General features: G+C 35.4%; 1 protein-coding gene across 5 annotated transcripts in view; it reads left to right on the plus strand.

The window, feature by feature from the left end:
- LOC106672247 (protein spinster) overlaps positions 1–23423 on the plus strand; it is a 57604-nt gene that overhangs the window by 31846 nt on the left and 2335 nt on the right. For 3 of the 5 annotated variants that reach the window (XM_014403527.2, XM_014403524.2, XM_014403528.2), the window contains 7 exons: positions 20304–20500; positions 20791–20942; positions 21000–21203; positions 21431–21565; positions 21632–21893; positions 22887–22985; positions 23044–23245. In XM_014403527.2, the coding sequence (XP_014259013.1) occupies positions 20304–20500; positions 20791–20942; positions 21000–21203; positions 21431–21565; positions 21632–21893; positions 22887–22985; positions 23044–23245 (1251 nt within the window). Of the gene's footprint in view, positions 1–20303; positions 20501–20790; positions 20943–20999; positions 21204–21430; positions 21566–21631; positions 21894–22506; positions 22769–22886; positions 22986–23043; positions 23246–23423 lie in introns of all 5 variants that reach the window. The other 2 variants (XM_014403525.2, XM_014403526.2) reach the window with 2 other exon arrangements.

The raw sequence follows: 23423 nt of genomic DNA on the forward strand, positions 1-23423 counted from the left end.
TAAATTTTAAGATGGTTATGTAATTTTAAAAAATTAATAACAACATTATTCCTCATTACCTAAAGTCGTTGGATGAATCACGAAGGGTCAAAAAATCCAAGGCAATGCTGAGGTCCGACCCAGGTCCGCCGTGTGACAATTTCTACACTTGGAGACTTATTAATTAATCATTGAACTAATTCAACAAAGCTATGCTGTAAATGGTGCAAAAACAACTATATAAACGCATTTGCATATTTAGTGAATGTCTGTGTATTGTGCTTCGTATCAGTCCCTATTTTAAATCATGATTAAGGTTGGGTTCTACGTGAGCTAGTTAGATGTAATTTATAGTCAATTTAGACGTACGATGATGGTTTCTACTAATTTTGTCAGGCGGTTTCGGCGTTTAGCCATGCTCAGTGGGATGTCTTCTTGTTGTCTATCGCGATAGTCTCTGTTTTAGATCAACATCAAGAACAACAAATCCTAAAGTTATAAAAATGCCAAGACATATACTATTCTATAAAAATATACAAAAAATAACAAACATTTACACTTAGAGGCAAAAAAATGTGGCCATCCTCGTATTTTTAATTTAGTAAATACTTGCAATCATTAATATAAGCTGTAGCTAAATAAAAAACAAAATGTAGTAAAACAAATTTAGCAAAAATGTTGCTATGGAAACAATGAAGAAAATATTCAATTCAGTACGGACTTTTTCCTCCTCTCGCGTTGATCACCGCTTGCATTCGACGTGGCATCGATTTTATGAGGTTTTGAATATAGTACTGTGTAATAATTTCTTGCCCCTCCAACATCGCCATTCCTAATTCCTGCAAATTATCTGGCATCACTGGGCTTTCTACTCTCTTTAACAACTGATCCCAAAGGTGTTCGATAATGTTTAAATCGGGACTATATGCTGGCCACTCCAAACATTGAATTGAAGCCAGTAGTCACTAACAATCGGTGGGGCCTTGCATCGTAAGCATGAAAATAAAATCATCGCCCATTAATAGCACGTAAGGAACAACTGATAACACAATGTATCGCGCTGCTGGAATCCTCGATGATGATAAAGTCCAAACCACATCCATAGCTTTTCTGGAGTGGAAAATGTTGCTGGGATTTATCGCACTCCTGTTTTTCTTTCGGCTGTCAGAAGACCTCAAACAAAATTTTTCTCATTTGAAAGCTAGATTTTAGTCCAATCTTACTCGGCCAATTGATGTAATGTAAATCTGGAAATGTTAAACACCCTGGTCACATTCGCTTGATTTTTCCATCTACATACAATGTAACACAACGTATCGCGCAGCTGTTAGGGAACCCTCACTGCAGATCAAGTTGGTGCGACATTCCATAGAAATGCCTTCACAAATCTAACACCACCACCTCCATAGTTTCTCCGGAGTAAAAGTGTAGGGATAATATCACCTGTTCTTTTCCAAATCCTCTCTTGCCCGTCAAAAGACCCAAACAAAACGTTGACTCATCCGAAAACAAGATTTTAGTTCTATCTTGCTCAGACCAATTTCTTGCGAAACTTAACCGAGATATTCCGAGTATTGTCAGAAGTCGTGAACCAGTGGCAGGTAGGCTTCTCGCACGTTATCCAGCTTCTGAATGTCTTCTGCTTGCGTGAAAACTGGCATTAACATTTGTTGAAGTCGTTGCTTGATCTCACCAGTGGTGGGATGTCGGTTATACAGTACATTCGAAATGACGACCTTCTTGAGTAACCCTTCGGACAGTTGTTCCGAGAATCTTAACCACCCTTGTCACATACGCTCGACTTCTTCATCTATAATTCCACTATAATTTTACCCAAATTTGTATCACTTAAAACCACCATTCAAACAAATTTGAAACTTAAAAATGGTATAACTTAAAAAACTCAAGCCACCGGTCCGGTCCGTTAGAAGCTGTGTTAGAAGCTGAAAACCAACAAAGAAGAAATTGACTATTCAAAGATTTATCTACAGAATCCAATTGTAAACACAGGTGGGATATTTTACCTGTTTTTATTTACCCCTCGTGCGTTAAAACAAATCAAATATTGTCGTAAGATAATCAATGGAAGGAAGATAGTCTTACGGATAATTAAAAATATTAAGGGTGGCCAATTCTTTTGCCTCGTAGTGTAGTCAATTTAGAAATACACAGATCGTCTCTAATAGTTTTATCAGTCTGTTTCGGCTTTTAGCCATGCTCAGTGGATGTCTGCTTGTTATCTCCCACGTTCGTCCTTGTTTTAGATTTTGATTAAGGTTGGCTTCTTCGTGGGCTAGTTTGATGTAATTAGTGTTAAATTAAAAGTACACATTTCGCCTCTACTAGACTGCGGACTCAGTGGATTTGTATGCCGTATGTGTTATTCCTCGTAAAGTTGGATGTTGGCCAAGTTCTGTAATTTAGGAGTAATTTGATCGTCTACAATTATCCTGATCTACTTATGACTGTTAATTTTTTCAGGCTCTTTCGGCAATTATACATATTCAGTGGATGTCCGCTTTTTGTCTCCCGCGTTCTTCTTTGTTGATTCTGTTGAAGGTTGGTTTTTGATGTCGAATGTCGAATTCCAATTGACTCCAATGATAACTTCATTTCTTCTTCGACCTTTCTCAAAGAGCGATAAGTTTTTTAACAGGCCCCCGAACACCTGATTCAATTGACCTCCGTAATTGAATGTTAATGGGCTGCCATTGACCTCCGTGCTTCATGCTTGCTTCCTCCCTTTATAGAATTAGTCATAGGGAAGCACGCGACTATTGTTCATATGACAGAAGAAAGACAGGTCTAACGCGTTTCTCTCGATGGATTAAGATTAAAAAGGGATGTCACACAAGATAATCATGTTGTATCAAAATGATATGAACATTTTATGATGGGGCAATCAAAAATTCAATCTCCTGAAATATGTGTGCTTAAACACAATCATTTCTTTGATCATTTCCTTTCACTCTCGACGTAACAGTTGAATTCAAGAAAATGGTATATTATCCTCATACATCCTTTAAAGCCGACAAGGATGGATGTACGTGTCATTCAATAATCTTACGTACATGGATTTATGATGGCAGGTTTATCCTGATAGCTCCAAGGGATTTAGCCAAATGCTCGATGGATTATCAAAAAGAATTGTTTCAAAACATAAATTTAATTTAATCAGTTAAGGAGAAAATCATACGAGAAGGGTGGTAATGACTCGAGCTTTTAAGTTTTTTTATAAATGGACTAATTCCACTCAACTGAATTTCAATTATCTTCACTCGCTTTCTGTAATTGGTATATTAAGGAAGGGAGAAAATTTGTTTACAGACTCGTTCACTCGTGAAAACAGTTTTCCTCGGAAAAAGTGTGTTTTAGCAGTTGAGTATTTTAAATATGCAGGGAAAAGTAAAAAAAGGGAAAACTGGAAATGAGTCTGCTCATTTAAATTAATTTAAGTAATGCCCTTCTTCATCTTCTGCGAGTTTCCATTTCAACAGCACACCAGTGTAGCGAGTTAAATACGTTAGAGCAGATGGGTTGGGGAAGATACAGCTGTGTCTTTGCGTTCTGGGGATGGATGGGGCACGGGAAATTTTCCGGGACATTTTTATTACCGATTTACCACAGCAGGACGCGAGTGTATATACTTTAGTCAGGCTTGTTTACACAAAATTTTACTCCTAGGAAAAAAAAACCACCCTGAACTTCACCCCATTCCGTGCATCTTAATAGCCGACTTGATGTATGTACGCACCCTTAACGAAAACCACATGCTCATAATATGTGTTCGAACAACGTTATTATTTCTTAAAGTTTATCTTGAAAATTCTTCCTCGTTAGTTGAAATATATTAAAAAATATCCATAACGAATCACACGAAACGTCGGTCCCGTCTCTCGAGACTGACTTGCACAGGGCTTAATTAAGTTGACCGAAGGCTTAGAGATAATTGTTGCCGTAATCGGCTGTAGATCACGTCGGGTCTGTTTGCTCTGCGCCCTTTGGAAAGGGAGCAACGCCCCTTGTGCCAATGCTATCGAGCATTGTAGGATCATTAATCGCTCCTGACGTCCGTATAACACTGTTGGGCTTATAAATTAATAAAGCGCCCGTGACAAGATCGGTTGAAGGGGATTATCTGAGGGATCTGTTGCGTGTGCAGCCAATGAAGCCGACAGGGGGTTGAAGTTGGGCGAATTCCCCCTTTCTGCTTACCGATAATCCTGTCCTGACGTCTATAATGGTCTTTTACGATTCATTTCTTCCATATATCAATATTCGCGTCAGAATGATCTGGAAATAAGCAATAAACGTCAGCTTCATATCCGTCACATATGTACAATGTTTCTGTAGGCAAATTTCTCTGACGTCATTCCATGTGTCCAATAGATACAATTTTCACCACATTGTTTTTTACACTTTCAATCAATTTGACAAATCGTGTATTTGGAGTTTGTCCTATACTCTTCTAGCTGTACGTGGACTAAATGTCAACAAAGTCAAACCAGCATTTTTTTTTCAACATACGTGCTACGCCAGAACTTTTTTGAATTGATTGCCGATAATTTAAACACAGTTTGATTATCGATTCTGTTTATTTTCCACGTGGTAGCATTCATCACGCACTGTTAAAATAATTCTCTTGGCATTCAGCGTAGCCTACATCCAGTCTGTATAAATATAGGCGTGAAACTATCAGACCTATAAATAATTAGGAGTACAATTTTTAATTTTTTGATCCATTGTATTAAATCAAAATCGCTTATAGTTTCACTTTTTTATCCCAATAAACAAACATTTATTGTTGAAAATTAATTATCCGCATTTGAATAAATCTTATGATAGTCCTGTTCGTATTGTAAGACAAGTTGTGGTTTGCTTGGTGGTTTGATATCAAAGAGGGAGTTTTAAAACAGGTGTAATTAAGTCGTTATTGTTATCAACAGGTATTCCGTGAATTTCAATCGAGTTATCGAATTGCATCTGCTCTAGGAGATTGAATTGATATTGTAGTGATGCTAATGTTTTGGTATTCTTGTTCAACTTATCAGATATGAGCGTTATTTGTTTGCTGAAGTTTTGAAGGTCATTTTTTTATTTCATAGATTTCTGAGGTATTTTTTTCGATTGTATCGGATAATTTATTAAGGTCTAGTCTTTCTTAAAACTTTTCAGCTTTTTAATGAGTTCTGCTATGTCAGCCATGTTTGTATTAAATTCTTTGGGATTGGGCTTGCAGATATCTCACTTCCAGGGCTGATCGAGGTAATTTTTTTTATTTTCAAGATATTTCGAGAAATATTAGTGCACTTAAAATAAAAAGTGGACTTACAGATGGTGCAGGATATTCTACATACGTTGTAAGCGAATCCCTTCTTGCAGGAGTTGCAGGAGGACATGAAATTGAGTGATTGTGTGTTGTTGTTCAGGTCGAAGCTTTACACTTAAACGTTTTAGCAAATTTGCACTTCAAATTTTATTGAGAGAGAGATAGGCAGACAGACACATTCAGAGTGTGATTCTGAGGAGAGGAAAGAAAGAGCGTTGGAGTGAAAGAACATATGTTGATTGATTGAGATAAGAAAGAGAAAGAAAATCAAGGTCAGATTGTGGATAGATTGAGAGATAATTATGTAGATCAATTGATTGATTGAAAAGAAAAGGATATTTTCCTTATCTGAACTATTGAACTGTTGAAATTCTTCAAAACGAACCAATTGAAGATGGCGACAAGCCAAAACGCGTCTGTCCGGATGATTCATTACCTCTCAGACCCATGAAGGAATCTCATAATACATAAATTTTGAAAAACATAGAAGACGAAAAATTAGACAGACCGAGTATCAATAATAAATTTTTACAAATCTATAAGTAATATATCATAGTATAACTACAAATTCGAGTTATCTGAGTCTAGGTATTGTGTAATTCAGAAATTTTTTAAGCTCAGAAATTTGAACTGGAAAAATACGAAAAATTAATACGTATTGAAAATTGTTAAACAAAATTTATAATCGGATGCTTCTCTTATTTTGATTTTTTTCATAGTCTTTATTTAATAAGCTTTGCTTTTACTGGTAATTTGTATACAATATACTTTATGTGAAGTTGTTCTTTTTCCTGTTTAAGTCAAGCCGCCTAATTTTATGAAATTTAAAGCATGGAGTGAGATTGGTCTGGGATATTCCGATCCCTGGAGCAAGGCAAATACGCCGTTCGATCGAATACATCTTCCAAAGTAACTTTATCAGACCTGTCGGGTGAAAATTCGGACAATATCGTCGACCAATTTCAGATATTCATCCCAAGGCGTCCGTAAAAAAAGAACAGAGTTCCTTCCCCAATGGTTTGAGGAAATTGGCCGATGTGGCCCCTGGGCGCTGTAGGGGATAAGGGGCGTCGAAAGCGATGGGGGCCTTAACCGGAGGGGTTCCATTGTAAATAAAGGGCGATTTCCATCCTGGACAGTTCGTTATTAGATTCCGAGGAGCGGTAAACAACAATTATTGCACGGGCATTGAACAAAAATACCTGGAGGCTTCGCTACAGAATCGCTTTGATCTCAGCGAAATCAATGTCAACAGTCAGAGAATCATGACCTCAGCAATCGTCTCTGTGATTGATCTTATCTTCCAACCAGAAACTGCCTGCTCTTCGCGTAATTAACAAACATTGCTGGTAACTACACCTAACACAACCGAGAAGATTATCTAAAAAAAATGTGAAATCGTAAAATTTCGCGTGTCAGGGATTAAGACGTTCATTGATAGCTAGAAATAGTAAACAACAAAATCCGTTTATAAAATTTATACAGCCTTCCAATGTCACTAATAATGTAAGCAATAGGCAAGATATCGATGATAGGGACAATACAACATTTTGTGAACTATTAAAGTACATATTGAAACAATGTTGAAAGGAAACTGAAGAACTATATTGAAAAATGGGTCAAGCGGACCACGAAATTAGTGAATATGTTGAAAAAAGTTGAAAGCTCTCACTCTCACTTACAAGCTCTTTCATTCTCTCTCTATCTCTCTATCTCTCTCTCTCTCTCTCTCTCTCTCATTATTTCTTTTTTCTTTCTTTCTTTCCTCTTTTAAATCAAAACCTCCCTCTTTATCCATTTTTCTCCTAACCTACAAACTTATCTATTAATCTCATATCTCAATATGTTATTGTACTCCATGTAATTCTAACCTCATCAACTCTCTCTCTCTCTCTCTCTCTCTCTCTCTCTCTCTCTCTCTCTCTCTCTCTCTCTCTCTCTCTCTTTCTCTCTTTCTCTTTCTTTCTTTCCTCTTTTGAATCAAAACCTCCCTCTTTATTCATTTTTCTCCTAACCTACATACTTATCTATCAATCCCATATCTCAGTATGTTATTGTACTCCATGTAATTCTAACCTCATCAACTCACTTTCTCTCACTCTCCCTCTCTCTTTCTTCTCACTTTAGCTGTCAGTTTGGCTCTCTCTCCTTTACACTGAACAAGTTCAAGTAAAATGTTGGGTCTTAGGCAGACATGCAGACCAATTTAAATATATACCAAACAAAATATTTACAAATTTCTTTCATCAAAAGGCGTTCTATAAGTAAATTTACATTTTTTTAGACTATGGAAGGATTTTAAAGCGGTCCAAGCCTTCTCACTCACTCTCTCTCTCTTCTCTCTCTCTCTCTCCCTCTCTCTCTCTCTCTCTCTCTCTCTCTCTCTCTCTCTCTCTCTCTCTCTCTCTCTCTCTCTCTCTCCCTTCTTCCTAAATGAGAAGTTTGCGGTTTTTCCTCGGCCCAACCTTTCCATTCAGTTAAACAAAAAGTTGTTCTTGGAGGAGGGTAAGGTGTCAACATTAACAACAATCCTGGAGAAACACGAGTGTTAACTTAGTTAATTGCTGAGTAGAAGCCCAATTTCCATTCTCCTCCGCCCTTACCTTTTGCCAAATGAAACGGCCCGGCACACCTATTCGGTCTACCTTTTTAATTGAATTGGGGAAATATTACCAGGACGTCGGTTTACCCTTTGGCAAACCCTTTTTTCCCAAATGCAGATAAAACTCGCAATTATGCATGGTGAAAAAATTGAGTTTAGACTAATTCGAATGACCCGACTTACGCGGGAACGGTTCCCCACGGAGTAGAGTTCATTGTCCTCCGGGGAGAAAGGAGTGTGAAAGACCCGAGGGTGAATGTGCTTTTTTCGTTTCTGTTTCAAAATTGGTCCCTTTTTTTAACTTTACTAAAATCTTTTGTTCTTGTTTTTGATCTAAGTACCACCCCAAGAAGGGATGATGAATCTCAAGGTTCGGCGATTTTCGTGGGTAAATACGTCCGATTATTTCGGTCGGTCTTCATTTACTGTTCGTTGTTCTACCTCTTTTTCAATGGCGGTTTTTGAAACTACAGATTACCCCGCAGATCCCTAAGAAGAAACCTCACAAATACTTCACAAGCGCTTCTTTTCTGCCTGTTAAATAGCGATTTGTACAATTCTCAATAAAATAAAAAAATTAAATTTTTGTTAGGGTATTCTGCCTAAGTTGATCTTATCATATACCAATTTCTCTACACAAGAAAAATTTGCCTGGGATATCGACAAGGCGCTTTCTCCACCGGTTTACCTTGAGTTATTTTCGATTGAAGATTGAACTTGATCGTGGTCTTAACTTTCTTCGAATATTCGTCATTTGAAGCTAAGCTTTTTCTTCGGCTTGATCAAAATTATTTTATTTCCAAGTTTGAACCTTAGAATGGCTAAGAACTGAAAATTAGAATGGGCGTGAAAACGGTCTGTCAATAGTTTGCATAAACAACAATAATTAAATGCACACTGTACGTTTAATTAATTTATTTAGTAAATTTAATATAATCGCAAAAAATCAATAAGCTATACCACCATCCCCTTTTATTACACTTACTAGTCAGACATGCGTGATGTTCAATCAATAGGTCAATTTAAAACAAAAATACTTTTTTTATCTTCTGAAAACACAATGTTAAAGGATTTGGCCCTGTCTCCACAATAAGAAACTTTATCGGTTTGTCTTATTTGAAATACAATAAACTAGTGTAGGCAATGGAGAATTTTAGATAATGGAGGGGAGAGAGAGAGATTAGAGATTGATTATCAGATTGATTGAAAAGTTATGGAGAGATAGATAGAGAAATGAGAGAGAGAAACTAAACATTGATTAGGTCAGATTGTTCATGAAAGTTAGGGAGGGATAAATAGTTAGATGAGAGCGCCAGAGAGAGAGTGAAAGTGAGAATAGGAGTGAACGATAGATAGATAATAGATAATATAAATATAATATGTGAGATAATATAAATCGATAGATAATAAGCAATATAAATGCTACACTAAAACTCTGAATGTAACTATAAACTCACTTCTTAAAATTATTTTACGTAAACAGTAGATATAATACGAAAAATCTTAGAGTGAATTTAAAGTAATGAATCTATTCACAATCTTTCTTAAATGTTCATGTTTGTATATTAAATCTTATAACAAGAAACAATTCATTTTACAATGTAAAGGCTACGCAATATTATAATTTTTCATTAAATATGGCACTTCGTTTTTTGTGTATAAAGAGAGGATCGATATTCGAAATTTCAAAAACTACAAAGAAGGCAAAAAATTTATAATCTCAAAAAATGTAAATTGTAGTTAAGATATTTTAAAGCCAAGTTTAAATTTGTTTACTTTTTTCATACTACACGTTTGTTCTGTATTGTCTTTGTTGGTTTGTTTTTTATTATGCATTTGTAAAGATATATTCTGTTTATTTCTCTGAGGATCTCCAAAAACTCCTGTTGTCTAGTACAAGCTTTGCTTTTTGACAGCTGGCAGGGATGTACCAAAATATTAGTTTTCGTTATAAATTTATATGTAATATACATTCTTGCAAATAAAGATTTATTATTTTTATTATTATATGGAGAAGAGAGGTACAAAGAGATAGAGCGATTCAAGCAAGATGTTTAATTCATTACTTACAATTTTCCACCTCAACCGTGTTTGCATAAATATTTGCAATAATAATTAATAATAAACCTATAACTAATTAAATAATTATAATTCATTAACTTTATTTGTAAATTTTGTACATAATTATCTTGTATTTTCGGTTGTCTTACAATTATTTATTAATTGCCTACAAAAAATTAATTATAAACAGTTAATATGAACAGGTAGAATATGAGTTGATAAATTTAAACAAAAGCACAGACAATAATGTTTATTGGATGTTTTGTTATTTAATAAATAATTTATGGAGTACAGCTGAAAGCAATAATAGTGAATACACATCAAATTTTATGGTTGCATTTGTTATCAATTATTACTATTTGTCTACATTTACTAGCAATGTTAAAAAATGCTACACGTGATTTACAAATCGAATTTTAATTGTGCTTCGCTCACCGACGATTCGCTTTTCGTTTGTTGACGAAAAGACGAATCGTCTCCTATCACCTCACGGCAGATTCCATTATCTACAGCCTCCATTTCATATCCATTTAACACATTCAAAAGTACATCTTTTCATTAACACCCGAGTTCAATTCAGGTCTGATTCGACTTGATTTACGACGCGGGGATTCCATTTAAACCCGCATAACTTCCACTTGTTGGCCTAAGCTTAATCTTACTTAATACTGAAACACACAGATAAGAGCGTCGACTCAGGAGGTATAATAATATTGTTCAATTTAGAGACTGAAGATTACCTTGGCAAAGTCGAACATGATTTATCTTCATATTGAGATAATTAAATTTTAAAAAAACAACAAAACATAAACAACTAGGTCTTGGATTTCCCAAATATCAATCAGATAAGTCGTGAGGTTTATTCTTGTGGTCTCCGGTCGTCTCAAAAAAAAAAAAGACTTAATCCCTTAAAGACACAGATTAGACGAAGATAACGACAAAAAAGCTCGAATACATAGAAATCCCCAGAAACAATATTGAAGGCAGCGAGATGCGAAAACACCTCTGACAGACCAAACCAGCGATGATAGGCAGTCAATAGTATATCTCAAGTTATTAATATTAAGCAATTAATAAAACGTTTTCTCCAGATGCATCAGGCAGAAGATTAGGGATAATTACCAATTTAACTTTCCGATTAGTATTATACCGAGCGTTATCAAAACATATTAAACCGTCCGTTGTAATCATTGCTGATTAAAACTTCTTGAATAGAAAACTCCTCCCCCCCCCCCCAGGCATTGTAACGACAGTTTCATTAAGGAGAACTTCCAGCAACTTTCGTTTCCCCGCATACGTACACTTTATTACAGCCCAAAGAGCTTTTTGAGCTTTTAAACCCCCTGTCGGTATGGAGTTTATTAAGATTTAATTAGAGAAGGCCCTCTTGGCGAGGGCCAGCCTATGTAAAATGTTAATATACCGTGAGACATTCCTGGCAAAGTTAATTAAACCAGGGGGTTTAAAAGCTCGGTGTATTGCTAACAGAATGAGATGGGTAATAAAAATAAAAATTTCAATAATGAAATTAATTACAGTCAAGACTGATTATCGCTTCAAAAAATTCGTTTTTATCTCGCTAAAATTAATTTTAATCGTTCGACGCTATTTGTAGATACGCTTCATACATTCAGATAACAATAATTAATTGATAACGAGTTTTTTTATAAATTTTAAATTGCACAGACGTGTTTGTGCAATCCAAAATGGCAAATATTCTATCATTGCTAATTGGCAATGATTAAATATTTCTCTTGTGCGCTAAGTCCAATTTTCCTAAGTTTAAAAGTCATGCATTGACTTAAACATTTGGCCTATTTGGATTTCGAAAGTGATGAATGGACAGCGTGTCTCTTAACCTTGTACAATCTGTGTCACCACATCACTGTTTATTATGTGTGCGATGTGCAATATCAGTAACAGTACATGTGTATTTTGGGTATATTTTGGTTTTTTCTTTACAATTCTCCATTTATCTTTTTCTCTGCCTAAATCTTGTTTATTATTGTATATTGTCTCTCTATATCATACACTAACCCTCATTTATTCATTCACTCTATCCCTCTTTCCCTCCCCTCGACCCCTCAATCTCAACTTCTTCAGCCAGTCACCATGTTAATTCATTGTTACTGCGAAGTGTGTACGTCAAGTTTGGACGTGTATATATACGAAACTTATTGTTAACAAAGACCCAACTTTACGGCTTTTTGAGAATCATATTTGATGTTAGACATTGGTGTGTTCAGTTTCACTGAAATGCCGATGGTTTCTTTAAGATGTGAACTCTTCATTTTTCTACCTGTCTGGCCTCAATTCATTAACATATTCAGGATCAAAGCAGGTGTCTTCCCATATAACTTAAAAATCAGTATATGCTAATTATTGTAGAATAGTAATCACTTTCAGAATATAGTAAGAAATGCCCATGCATTTATTTTTACAACATGAACAAAACTGTGAGAAAAGTAAACAACTTCTTTTTTCCGAACTACCGAAGGTAGGAAGCCTTGTTTGTATTCATGCAGAAATTGAAAAAAATTTTGGTTCTCCAAAATAAAAATTTCCACTCGCAAACGTAAAATCCCGTACTTGTATCTCCGAAACATTATACGAAGATGAAATTTTCAGGGATTGCGTGGGTTGCTTTCTAGGCGATTCCCTATGAATTTTCCAAGCGGATTAGCATAGCGCATATGCAATTCTTGTTTTTTACCAACTTCAGAACACCACGATTGTTGAATCCTTGCGTGAATAAAATATTCTCACTTTTAAAACCTTGTATGTTTTAAAATTGCCTTAATGTCTTCCACCCTTTGTGAGGATAAACATTCTTTTTTATCCCCGTACCCTTTCAACGTAATATTCTCAACGTGAAAAAATCCCCCTCGGGAAATAACCTGAGATCTCTCACAATCCGCCACCATTCTGTAATTAATTTAAATCAAGCGTTGTGGAGAGGAGAAAGAAAATGAGGATGTATAAAAGCAATCGGCGAAATTGAGCCTGGGGTCGTGTCGAATTTTACCACCCCGATCTTTTCCATGTGCCAGACGAAAACATTTAAATTAAAAATAGATAAAAACTGAGAATATTAAAATTCCTCTTCTCCCTACATTTTTATCTCTAAATACGACGGACCCAGAAATATCAAATAAACCAGGTGCAGCTGTAAGATCTATTGCTTTTTCTTTTACGACCAACAGGGACAGACAATAAACAATTCACTTAAGTCAAATTAACCTTTTATTGAGTTACGTTTATTAAATTGAATTAAAAAGAAGCAAAACTAAATACATTCCTTGAAAAATAAAAGTAGATAATGGAATATTAAGTTATAAAGCAATAAAAGTAATTAAGTGCAAATTCATACTCTAAGTCTATGTTAACATATTAGAATGAATGTAAATTATTAGGGAGAAAGGAAGGGGATTATTCCCGCTCCGAGGAATATCGAATATTGTGGGGTGAGTGTGGGAGAGCTGGAGAGTAAAGTTAGTTATTAGCGAGATTGGAGTGGTTCAACCCGGCCCCGGGGCAAATTGAGTACTCTGAGGAGTGAATGTTGCCAGACATCTATGTTGGTATCGGGTGTTGTGTTCATGTTAATTTATTAGAATGAATGTAATTTATTAACTTGAGTTGTTTAACCCCGCCCCGAGGAGAATCGATTTCTCTAGGGTGGGTGTGTGACACCTGGAGAGTAAAAGAAAGTTATTAGCGAGAATGGGTGGGTTCAACCCCGCCCCTTGTAATATAGAGTTCTCCGGGGTAGTGAATGTGATGTACATATATGTATTGTATGTTTTGTGTCTATTCTGCGTTGACAACTTGAGGTATATATACAGGTTGTATCAACTTCTTTAGAGGGGGGCGTCGGTGGCCGCAACGGTTTAGGCGTTGACACGGCGCTCATCACTGTAAGGTAAAGGTCCCGGGTTCGAATCCAGCGGCCCTGCATTCGAACCCGACATACTTACAAATGGGCTATTTTTCGAAAACACCAGCACCCCGAGGGTTGATATAACCTCTGCTGTTGCGATCCCTCGTAAAAAAAGACTTCTATAGTGCGCTCATTCAATTCGGAAACGGTTAACTTTAGCAAAAAAATGGTATTATACAAACCCCAAGTCAATTTTGGCTAGGAATCACGTGGTGGTAAACTTTCTCACGAAAAAAACATGATTACATAAAAACTCAAAATTCCATGAATCATTGGAATATTGTTGTAATCAAATATCAATAGATAGCATTCAGTTTTTATCTAGGTTTGTTATTTCATGAAAGTGAAGAAAAAACTGGTCCAAGAAAACTGATTTAACTGACTGTCGAATGGTTTTGTAAGGGTTAAAAATTGGCCTTGGCAGAGTGTAAAACTTAAATTTGTTAAACAATTCGCACAAGACTGTGTTCAAATTAAGGTTCGATCCCCTGCCTCCAATTAAATTATCATACAAATGGAAAAACCGACTCGAATCCTCGAAGAAAAGAGGCAGATTTGGGGGAAAAGGGGATTGATCTCTCCGTTTTAATATTTTCTTTAATAAAACACGATTAAATAAAGCAAACCTGCCCTTTCCAGCCGAATCTGATTAACTCCAGTCCTAGCAGAAATGAAGCTTTATTTTTTTAATTTAATACAAATTTATTCCCAACGAAACCGACATATTTAATATGGAAATATTTTGTATTATATATTTTCTTTGTCTCCCATAAAACTTGTTTTACTTGGAATATTTTGGTATAAAGCCTGCAAAGCTGGAAAGTCAGTTTCCCTCTTAACGCCAAGGGCAAAAATTTAATTTAGTAAAAACATAGAAGCACAATTAAATTCAAGTACATTAATTTTTGAATTGGTTTATAATAAATAAACAATCTAAGAAAAAATATAACATGATTTATCTACATTTTAACTTTTATTTGGATTAAATTGGGGCATATCAAGCTAGAACAGGCAGTCCAATGATTTTAAAGATCTCCTTTTACTGAGCACAGTGTACGTTTTTTGGATAAGGGCTTTCTTTCTACCACATTTATTATATAAATATATGTAGGTATTTATTAACACCAGTTAGTAGAGGGGTAGTTAAAAAGAAAAAACAAGTTTTAAAGCTTCGCCTTGATTCTTCCTTCCCACCCCCATGTTTGTTCGATGTAAATTTATCCCTTAAATAAACATCACAAGCCCCTGCCGAAAAAAAAGGGGTGTAAACGTGTACATTCGATACGTGAAATTGTTCAAAATTAAAACCACCGCTGCAATAAATTCTCATGGCCTAATTGTGATACATGGGTAGATGTAGGGTAAATTATGATTTACAGCCGAGGGCCACCCCATTCAGGGTGATTAAAACACCACTCTAAGGGGCGGTCACCGACTGTAATGCTAAGAACATGTCCTTGCTTTATGGTGTATCATTAATGTCACAACTTCTTTAAAGAAGATTTAACATTAGAAAATAGGAGTGAAGAAATTACAAGCTGGAAAATATTCCTTGGCATTGGGTTAAAGCACTGTATAATTTTCAATTAATTAAGGTTTTGGTTGAGATAAAAAAAGTCAGCGTCACAAGCGGGATTCGAACCCACGACCTTCGGCTAAATACGCTGCTGCTCTACCACTTGAGCTATCGTGACTTCGATCCACTCGGACACTAACTTCCCATCTCAACCCCACCTTTTGAATATTCCCTCCTTAACTTGTGACGGTGACTTTTTTAACTCAACCAAAACCTTAATTAATTGAAAAGAATTTATTTGGTCCAGCGAGCCAGGAAATCTAATAAAACACTGTATAATATTCAAATGAGTTAATTTTACGATTTTATAGGTAATTTATAGTTAATAATTTATCTTTCCATATGAAAAGATTTGATCCTGATTTGTTCTAACAATTCATTCGTTAGTCGTTTTATTTGTTAGATTTGGATTATTATTTATTTTAGATATAAAACACTGTATAATATTCAAATGAGTTAATTTTACGATTTTATAGGTAATTTATAGTTAATAATTAATCTTTCCATACGAAAAGATTTGATCCTGATTTGTTCTAACAATTCATTCGTTAGTCGTTTTATTTGTTAGATTTGGATTATTATTTATTTTAGATATATTAGATATGGATAGATAGATTTATTATTTCCTGCTGAAATCCTATGAGGTCATTGGCCTAATTTAAGGGGCAAAATAAAAATTTGTCAATGATCTCATAGGATTTCAACATAAAATAATAAATTGGATTCTAACTTCAAATATTACAGATTTCCGAACCTCAACCGTCAAAACTTTACGACCTACGGTAACTTATATGTAAACAGTTACACAGCGGTCTGTATTATTGTTCAAGAAAACGAAAGCTTTTTCTGAGGAACAAATACAGGAAATACTTGACTTGAGAGCCCAAAGAGTCAGTAAATTACTTGGAGGTCAAGATGAATAAAAGACTTCAAATTTAGTCAAAGCATCGAGGCACAGAATAAAAATCTTCAAAAACAAACCCTTGACTTACAACGTACGTAATATATTATTTGTCCTTAACCAAGCCTGGCTCTAAGGTAGGCAGTATGATCGCCAGCGTCATTCTGGTAGGTGCCAAGTCGCTAACAACACAGAGAACTCAACCTCGAGACTGTTTGTTGAGAGCTGTCAGAAAATTCATTTCAGCCTATGTTCAGGCAATTTGCAGTTGCCTAGTCTATAAGTCTCCTATTCCTTCCAGTATTCTGCCAATCGTGGGCTAAAGTGAAAAAGGCGTACGGATCTACTAGAACCGGGGACAACACAGTTGTTAATCCTGTACAGGTAGTACTCTCCCTGAAGTCATGTGCACTGTTAATTCAATACGTACTTCATTCGGATATACAGGAGCCTAATTTTGTACACCAAATGGACCCACCGTAACCATCTTTCAACTAGCTATAGAAAAATGACCACAATAAATAATAAACATCTCAAAGATGCAACAATAATTCGTTCAGACAGTTAGGCAGCTCTAAAGGCTCTCCAAGCCTCAAAACTTGTCTGAAACTGCCTAAAAGTGGGTACCCGGGCATATGGGAATTCAAGCAATAAGGACAAATAAACTTGCTAAAAAAAGGTTCCTCGCAGCAACTCATACGCCCAAATCCATTTACTGGCATAAACTATAGCCAAATGAAAAAAAAGCACTGTATATTTGGAAATGCTCCTTAAAAAAATTGGACAATGGACAGATCACCAATGTCGATTATGACTCGAAGGGACCATAAACATATCCTGTAAAACTGCCCCTCATTAGCTTGGAAAAGGCTATAGCCTGGGAAAGCCGTTCTGGAGCCATACATACCTTGTAACCTACCCCCTTAAGAAGAATTTTCGATGTATAGCTTGAAACTTTGAAAATAAAATCATTTAGAATGGGATAATAAATGTCGTTATTTCTGCAACTAGATACTGCATTTTTGCGTTATTGCACATTTTTGTTATCGCCTTCTTTACCCACCATCTTTCGGATTCAATATCTAAGAAGAATATTATCAATTTTTATGCACTTTATTGATTCACTAATTATGGACGATTTCTTAATTGTTAAAGAACATCTTAATTGACAAAGGGCAGAATTTTATGAGAAAAAATTAAAATAAAAATGGTTCAATTTTATGAAAGCTTTGAAATTTTTGATAAACATATAGTTTGAACTTTTGAAAAGATTTTTGTATACGTTTTAAGCTTTAAACTGCACTCAAATTGGACTCCTATCTGTACAAGGTTCGCATCTTCGCACCCTTCCTAAAAAGGACAAATTAAGCTCTCTTTGAAGTTCTAGCTAATTTCCAACTTTTTTCTCCAGTTGGGAGCAAATCCACAATAAATCCTAGTGTGCTGGGTAGATGGTAAAAACTGTATTACCATTAAATATATCTCGCCTGGTTAAATAAATTATAAAGCTTGCACGGAGTTAAACCTTTTTTTTTATATATATAGTTTTGTTTAAATTTCTCAATTTGCTACGAAAAGTTTAAATTGTTAGTTTTCAGAGGCTGTCGCGATGGATAACGCGCAGACCGAACCACTCAGATTGTCAAAAACGTCTTTCTTAAACGTTCAACAAGTAAACGATCGTAAATTACCACACCATTGATGGATTTACAGATGTTTGTTTCCTAACGGATTATGTCTTATCAATTGTGAAACAATAAATCGTTGCTGCTTTATCATTACTTTGAATTCCAGTCCGACTAAGAAGAAATTCAACTAAAATACTTCTTATGTGCTGGAAAGCAATACAATAATATTTATTACAGTAATATATTGCAGTATGATTGATAATACTGTTAAGAAGGTATTAATAGTTCATGGTAAGACGTTTAAGTGTAATTTATTACATATCTTCAGCAAAATGCCGGCGTATGAACAACGGACGGTCAATTGAAATTTACTTCTCTGCTCCGCCTAGCCTCGCTTATGTCAGCCTTTTTTCCAATTCTACTTTAAAGTTTTTCTGTTTTTTCGTTCTGTCGTTTCTGATTTTTCCGTCTTCTGTCATATAGACTAAAGAGGCGAATCTTTAATTATTTAGCATTTCAACCGTAAAACTCGGCCCAAAGCAATATAATTGACAATACTGTTAAGAAGATATTAATAGTCCTTGGTAAGACGTGTAAGTTTAATTTATTATCTTCAGCAAAATGACGGCGTACGAACAACGGACGGTCAATTGAAATTTACTTCTCTGGTCCGCCTAGCCTCACTTATGTCAGCCTTTTTGCCAATTCTACTTTAATGTTTTTCTGTTTTTTCGTTCTGTCGTTTCTGATCATTTTGAACTTCCTAACACACTGGTTTTGGCCCGTCAGACACGTTTCTGCTTTTTTCTTCTGTCATATGGACCAAAGAGGCGAATCTTTAATTATTTAGCATTTCAACCGTAAAACTCAGCTTTTCGATTGAGTCAGAGTAAAATCGCTCCCCATCCTTAGAGTCTAGCAGACACGGTCCTTTTAGCCTCCCTGTGACTCATCGTAATTCCTCCCCTAGGACCAGGACACGCGGCTTTTCCCTCCAGCGGTGTAAACAAACCCCGTGTGTTTGTATGTCACAAACATATTGCCCTTTCAAAGGTTGTCGAAAATCGATCCGCCCCTCGGCAAGTATGCGAGTGAAAGCCTTTCTTCTCCATTGAACACAAATAAATAGGAAAAGCCCAACAAAAACACCGTCTCGGCACGTGCTTCCGTCTCGATTGTGAAGCACTTTCGAGGGGGAGGTCCAAACGTCCAAAGACCACTTCTCATGTCTGATATGAATTATTGACACTCAGTTTGTCATATTTACTGTTTTTTATTTAATAAAATAAAATCACTGTTCTAACACTTGGTTCAATACTTTTTTTAGTACTTATTTATATTTTTTTGATAAATAACAACTTCAGTGTTCATCTTGAGGTTTATATATTAAGAACTTTTTATTATACCGTACAAATTATAGAGAATTAGCAACAAGCAATGATTTTTATCCGCATCATCTTGGCCTATTACACTTTTATTAATATTGATCAATCTCCGGCCTGCAAATTCGTCCTCTGTTGAGATATTTTTCTCTGAGTTTTGGTTAGGGAGATTTCATGAGCCATTAATCATGAAAGGGCCAGGACCATTTATCAAAGCGTTCTTCAGTTCGCAAGTAGGAATTTCTCTCCATAAATCCAAAAATACCGTCTGACATTTTTTGTACACATTAGTGGAAGACAATTCCCTTAAAATAATCGCAAATGTGATTTATTTTATACTTTTCCCATATTGCTATCTGTTCATTACTTCATGTAAGACTGGTGCTAAAGTTATAATTTTGTTCATTTCAAGTTTACTAGTCTTTTAAATCTGTATGCACGTATGTCTTATTTATTTTATTACCTTAAGTTTTATGTGGCCATAGTATATCTATCATCGAGGCAATAACAGGGTAGGGTATTTGCTTGCCCATCTCTCATTATTATTAACAACACATTATATTTAGTGGTCTGATTGACCAAATTGCTTCTTTCAATTAATTAATCTTTTTATGTAAGAGCTTGGTTGAGATGAAAAAGTTGGTGTCATGAGTGGGATTCGAACCCACGTCCTTCGGATGCTAATATAATTATAACAGACATTTCATAACCCAATAGTCTCAATTATAATTATATGAGATGGGTTGATTTCAACTGTTTTTGTTTTGTTGATAGATAAATTTTGTTTAAAATTACTCTAAAACAAAGATCCTCCATGAGTACCCTCATAGTAGGCTGTTAGGGAAAAATATAATAATATATTACCGTATGTTTTCTTTCTCAAAAGCAACAAAACATTTTCTCAGGCATTCTGAAGGAAGTGCAGAATGAATTTAACATTGGCGATTCCTATGGAGGCCTCCTGCAGACGGTTTTTGTCATCAGTTATATGATCTTCGCCCCACTTTTTGGCTACCTCGGTGACCGGTACAGCCGTCGGTGGCTTATGGCCTTTGGCGTGGCTCTATGGACTCTGATGACTTTAATTGGCTCATTCATGCAGGTAAATGTTTAATTGTCTTCATTATTTGAAGTTAGTCATTCTCTTTGTTTCTTTCTTACAAATTAATCAATCACTCATTCTTCCTTTTCTCTCCTCCCTTGATCAATCATTTTCTCCTCTCTTCTCCCTCAATCTCTCACTTTTCCTCTATCTCAATCAAACCTTACTTGATTTTTGTGAAATATTATTTATCATATACATAGACAATCAAGTTACAGGTCATCGCCTCACAACCTCAATATTAAATAAATTTTGTATGAAATTTGTCTGATCTAATTGTGGTTTTCTAGGATTATCGTTTGTTTTTGCTCTTCCGAGCATTGGTTGGCATCGGTGAGGCAAGTTATTCAACAATATCACCTACCATAATCAGCGACCTCTTCCTTTCCGATCTTCGCTCCAAGATGTTAGCCATCTTTTATTTTGCCATACCGGTCGGAAGGTAAACAACAGACAAAACAATATTGTATAATAGATATTTCTAATAATCTGATTTCAGTGGTCTTGGCTACATAACTGGAGCAAGCGGCTATTCACTCTTCGGGAACTGGCGGTTCGGTCTGAGGTTCACCCCCTGCCTCGGATTGATAGCAGTCTTGCTCATCATATTTGTAATGTCAGACCCTCCAAGAGGGGAAATAGAAGGGCGTGGGTCTCTCCAAGCAGGAAATTATTATAAAGATGTAAAATCTCTATTAAAAAAGTAAGTAAACTGGTGAAACTTTTAGTAGTTAATAATGATAATATAACTAAACAATTAGAAATTTCTTTCATTCTCATTTCACTATTTTTGGCTGCTGTATGTCTTTGTTAAAAAAAATAACCAAAAGTTCTTAAAGAACAATTCTTAATGTTACTTTTGCAATTTTTTATGATAAAATCAATCATTATTTTACAATTATTTTGGTAAATATTGATTTTTTCTTGCAGTAAGAGCTTTATGCTCTCAACCCTTGGTTTTACCTGTGTAGCCTTTGTAACAGGAGCTTTGGCTTGGTGGGCTCCCAAATTTATCGCCCTCGGCCAAAAAATTATCTCAAGATCGCAAGTCGATAATACCACTGAGTAAGTAAAGTTTCTAATTCAGCGCATTTGCTTTCTGATCACTGTCTTACGTCTCATTTTTGTCAGAGTCTCACTGATTTTTGGTGCAATATCCATGCTTGCGGGCATTGTTGGTGTACCTTTGGGCTCAATGCTAGCGACGCGGATGCGAAACAGGTACCCTTCGGCGGACCCCCTCATCTGCTCGTTCGGGCTTTTTATAAGTGCGCCGTTCATTTTTGCAGCCCTAGTCCTCGCCAATAGCAACACCACTGTCGTCTATTTCCTTGTATTTTTAGGTTCTGTCTCACTGAACCTTAACTGGGCCATTGTTGCAGATATACTGTTGGTAAGGAAACTGCTTTATTTTTTGTATCAAGCTTTTTTATATGTTATTTATTTATGAATTATAAAAATACAATCTCAGCACAGAGAAATCCAGCATAAAAAGAAAAGTTATATAAAATTTTGCACCTTATCTAATGTGTCTATATTCAAAATTTTAATGTTTCTTCAAACAACCAATGATAACGATTGCCTTTATTTACGCCGTTCTAATAATTTGTTGAAATTACATTACTAAGACTATCTTGCAATAATAAATGATAGATTTTATTTACACTAGATAAACACTAATCCTTGTCAAGCACTAAATTCATCAGTATATCCTGATGTTAATCAAAAGTGTTAATTTTTGAAAAATGTTTAATTTAAGTGCGTATTAAGCTAATATAGTTACGTTCCATGCATAAGGTCTAGTTAAATGAACCAATGTATTGTCTGTAATTGTAGCCAATGTACATTCGACTTTCCTCGAACTTGTCTTGCTAGAATGGATTTTTTTTTTTTTTTTTTCTTAAAGTCTGTGTGGTTGTGTTATGTTTGTGGCATAGCTAGCTGTTAGCTGGCAGGGTATCATACTGAAGAAATTGTATGGGAAATTACATTTCTCCTATTTCTAGAGTATCTACAATTTTTGGACTGACAGCAATGATTGCCGGAGCTGTGGGTGTGCCTCTTGGAACTATTTTAGCTAACAAGGGAAGGAAGTACATTGGTGTAAAAGCTGATGCATTGGTTTGTTCAGTTTCGCTCGTTCTGAGTCTTTCATTTTTAATTCCTTCCATTATAATCACTCCCGATGATTTACAATGCTACATTTTAATTTTTCTGGCACAAGTCTTTATAAATTTTAACTGGGCCATAGTGGCTGATATAACATTGGTAAGTGTTAAAATATTTTCAATGAAAAAGAAAAAATCAAATTTTTTCTGGACAAACAAACATCTATATTTGTTGAAAGAAATAATATTTGTCTTATACATTTGTAAATGATTTCCAGTATGTTGTACTCCCTACAAGACGATCATCTGCAGAAGCTTTCCAAATACTTATATCTCATGCCCTCGGTGATGCAGGAAGCCCGTATTTAGTTGGGGTCGTAAGTATTCGTCTATCGATAAATTTTTGAACAAACAAATAATAACATTCTACCACAGATTTCAGATGCTCTGAAGCAGACGACAGAGACTGAAAATATGGTCCAGGCTGAAGACAACAAGACTGAAGTCGATTTCCGGACTTTGCAATACGCACTGTTCACGACATGTTTCATAGAAATTATTGGGGCGATATGTTTCCTCATCACATCCTTTTACATTATCGAAGATAAAGAGATGGCGATAATTGAAAGCGAAGGTAGTGGTATTATTAAAAAATCTTATGATCATCACCATACTTACAGGCAGTCACAAATAGTACATTTTATATTTATATTGTAAGATAAATAACAATTGGATGGAGGGTGGTTTACATCCTTCATTATTCAATATACGCACATACTATAGGCATCGTTGGCCGCAATGGTCACGGTAAGGTA

The sequence above is a fragment of the Cimex lectularius genome, unplaced genomic scaffold (assembly GCF_000648675.2).
Source record: "Cimex lectularius strain Harlan isolate CLEC.00 unplaced genomic scaffold, Clec_2.1 scaffold17, whole genome shotgun sequence".
NCBI lineage: Eukaryota > Metazoa > Arthropoda > Insecta > Hemiptera > Cimicidae > Cimex > Cimex lectularius.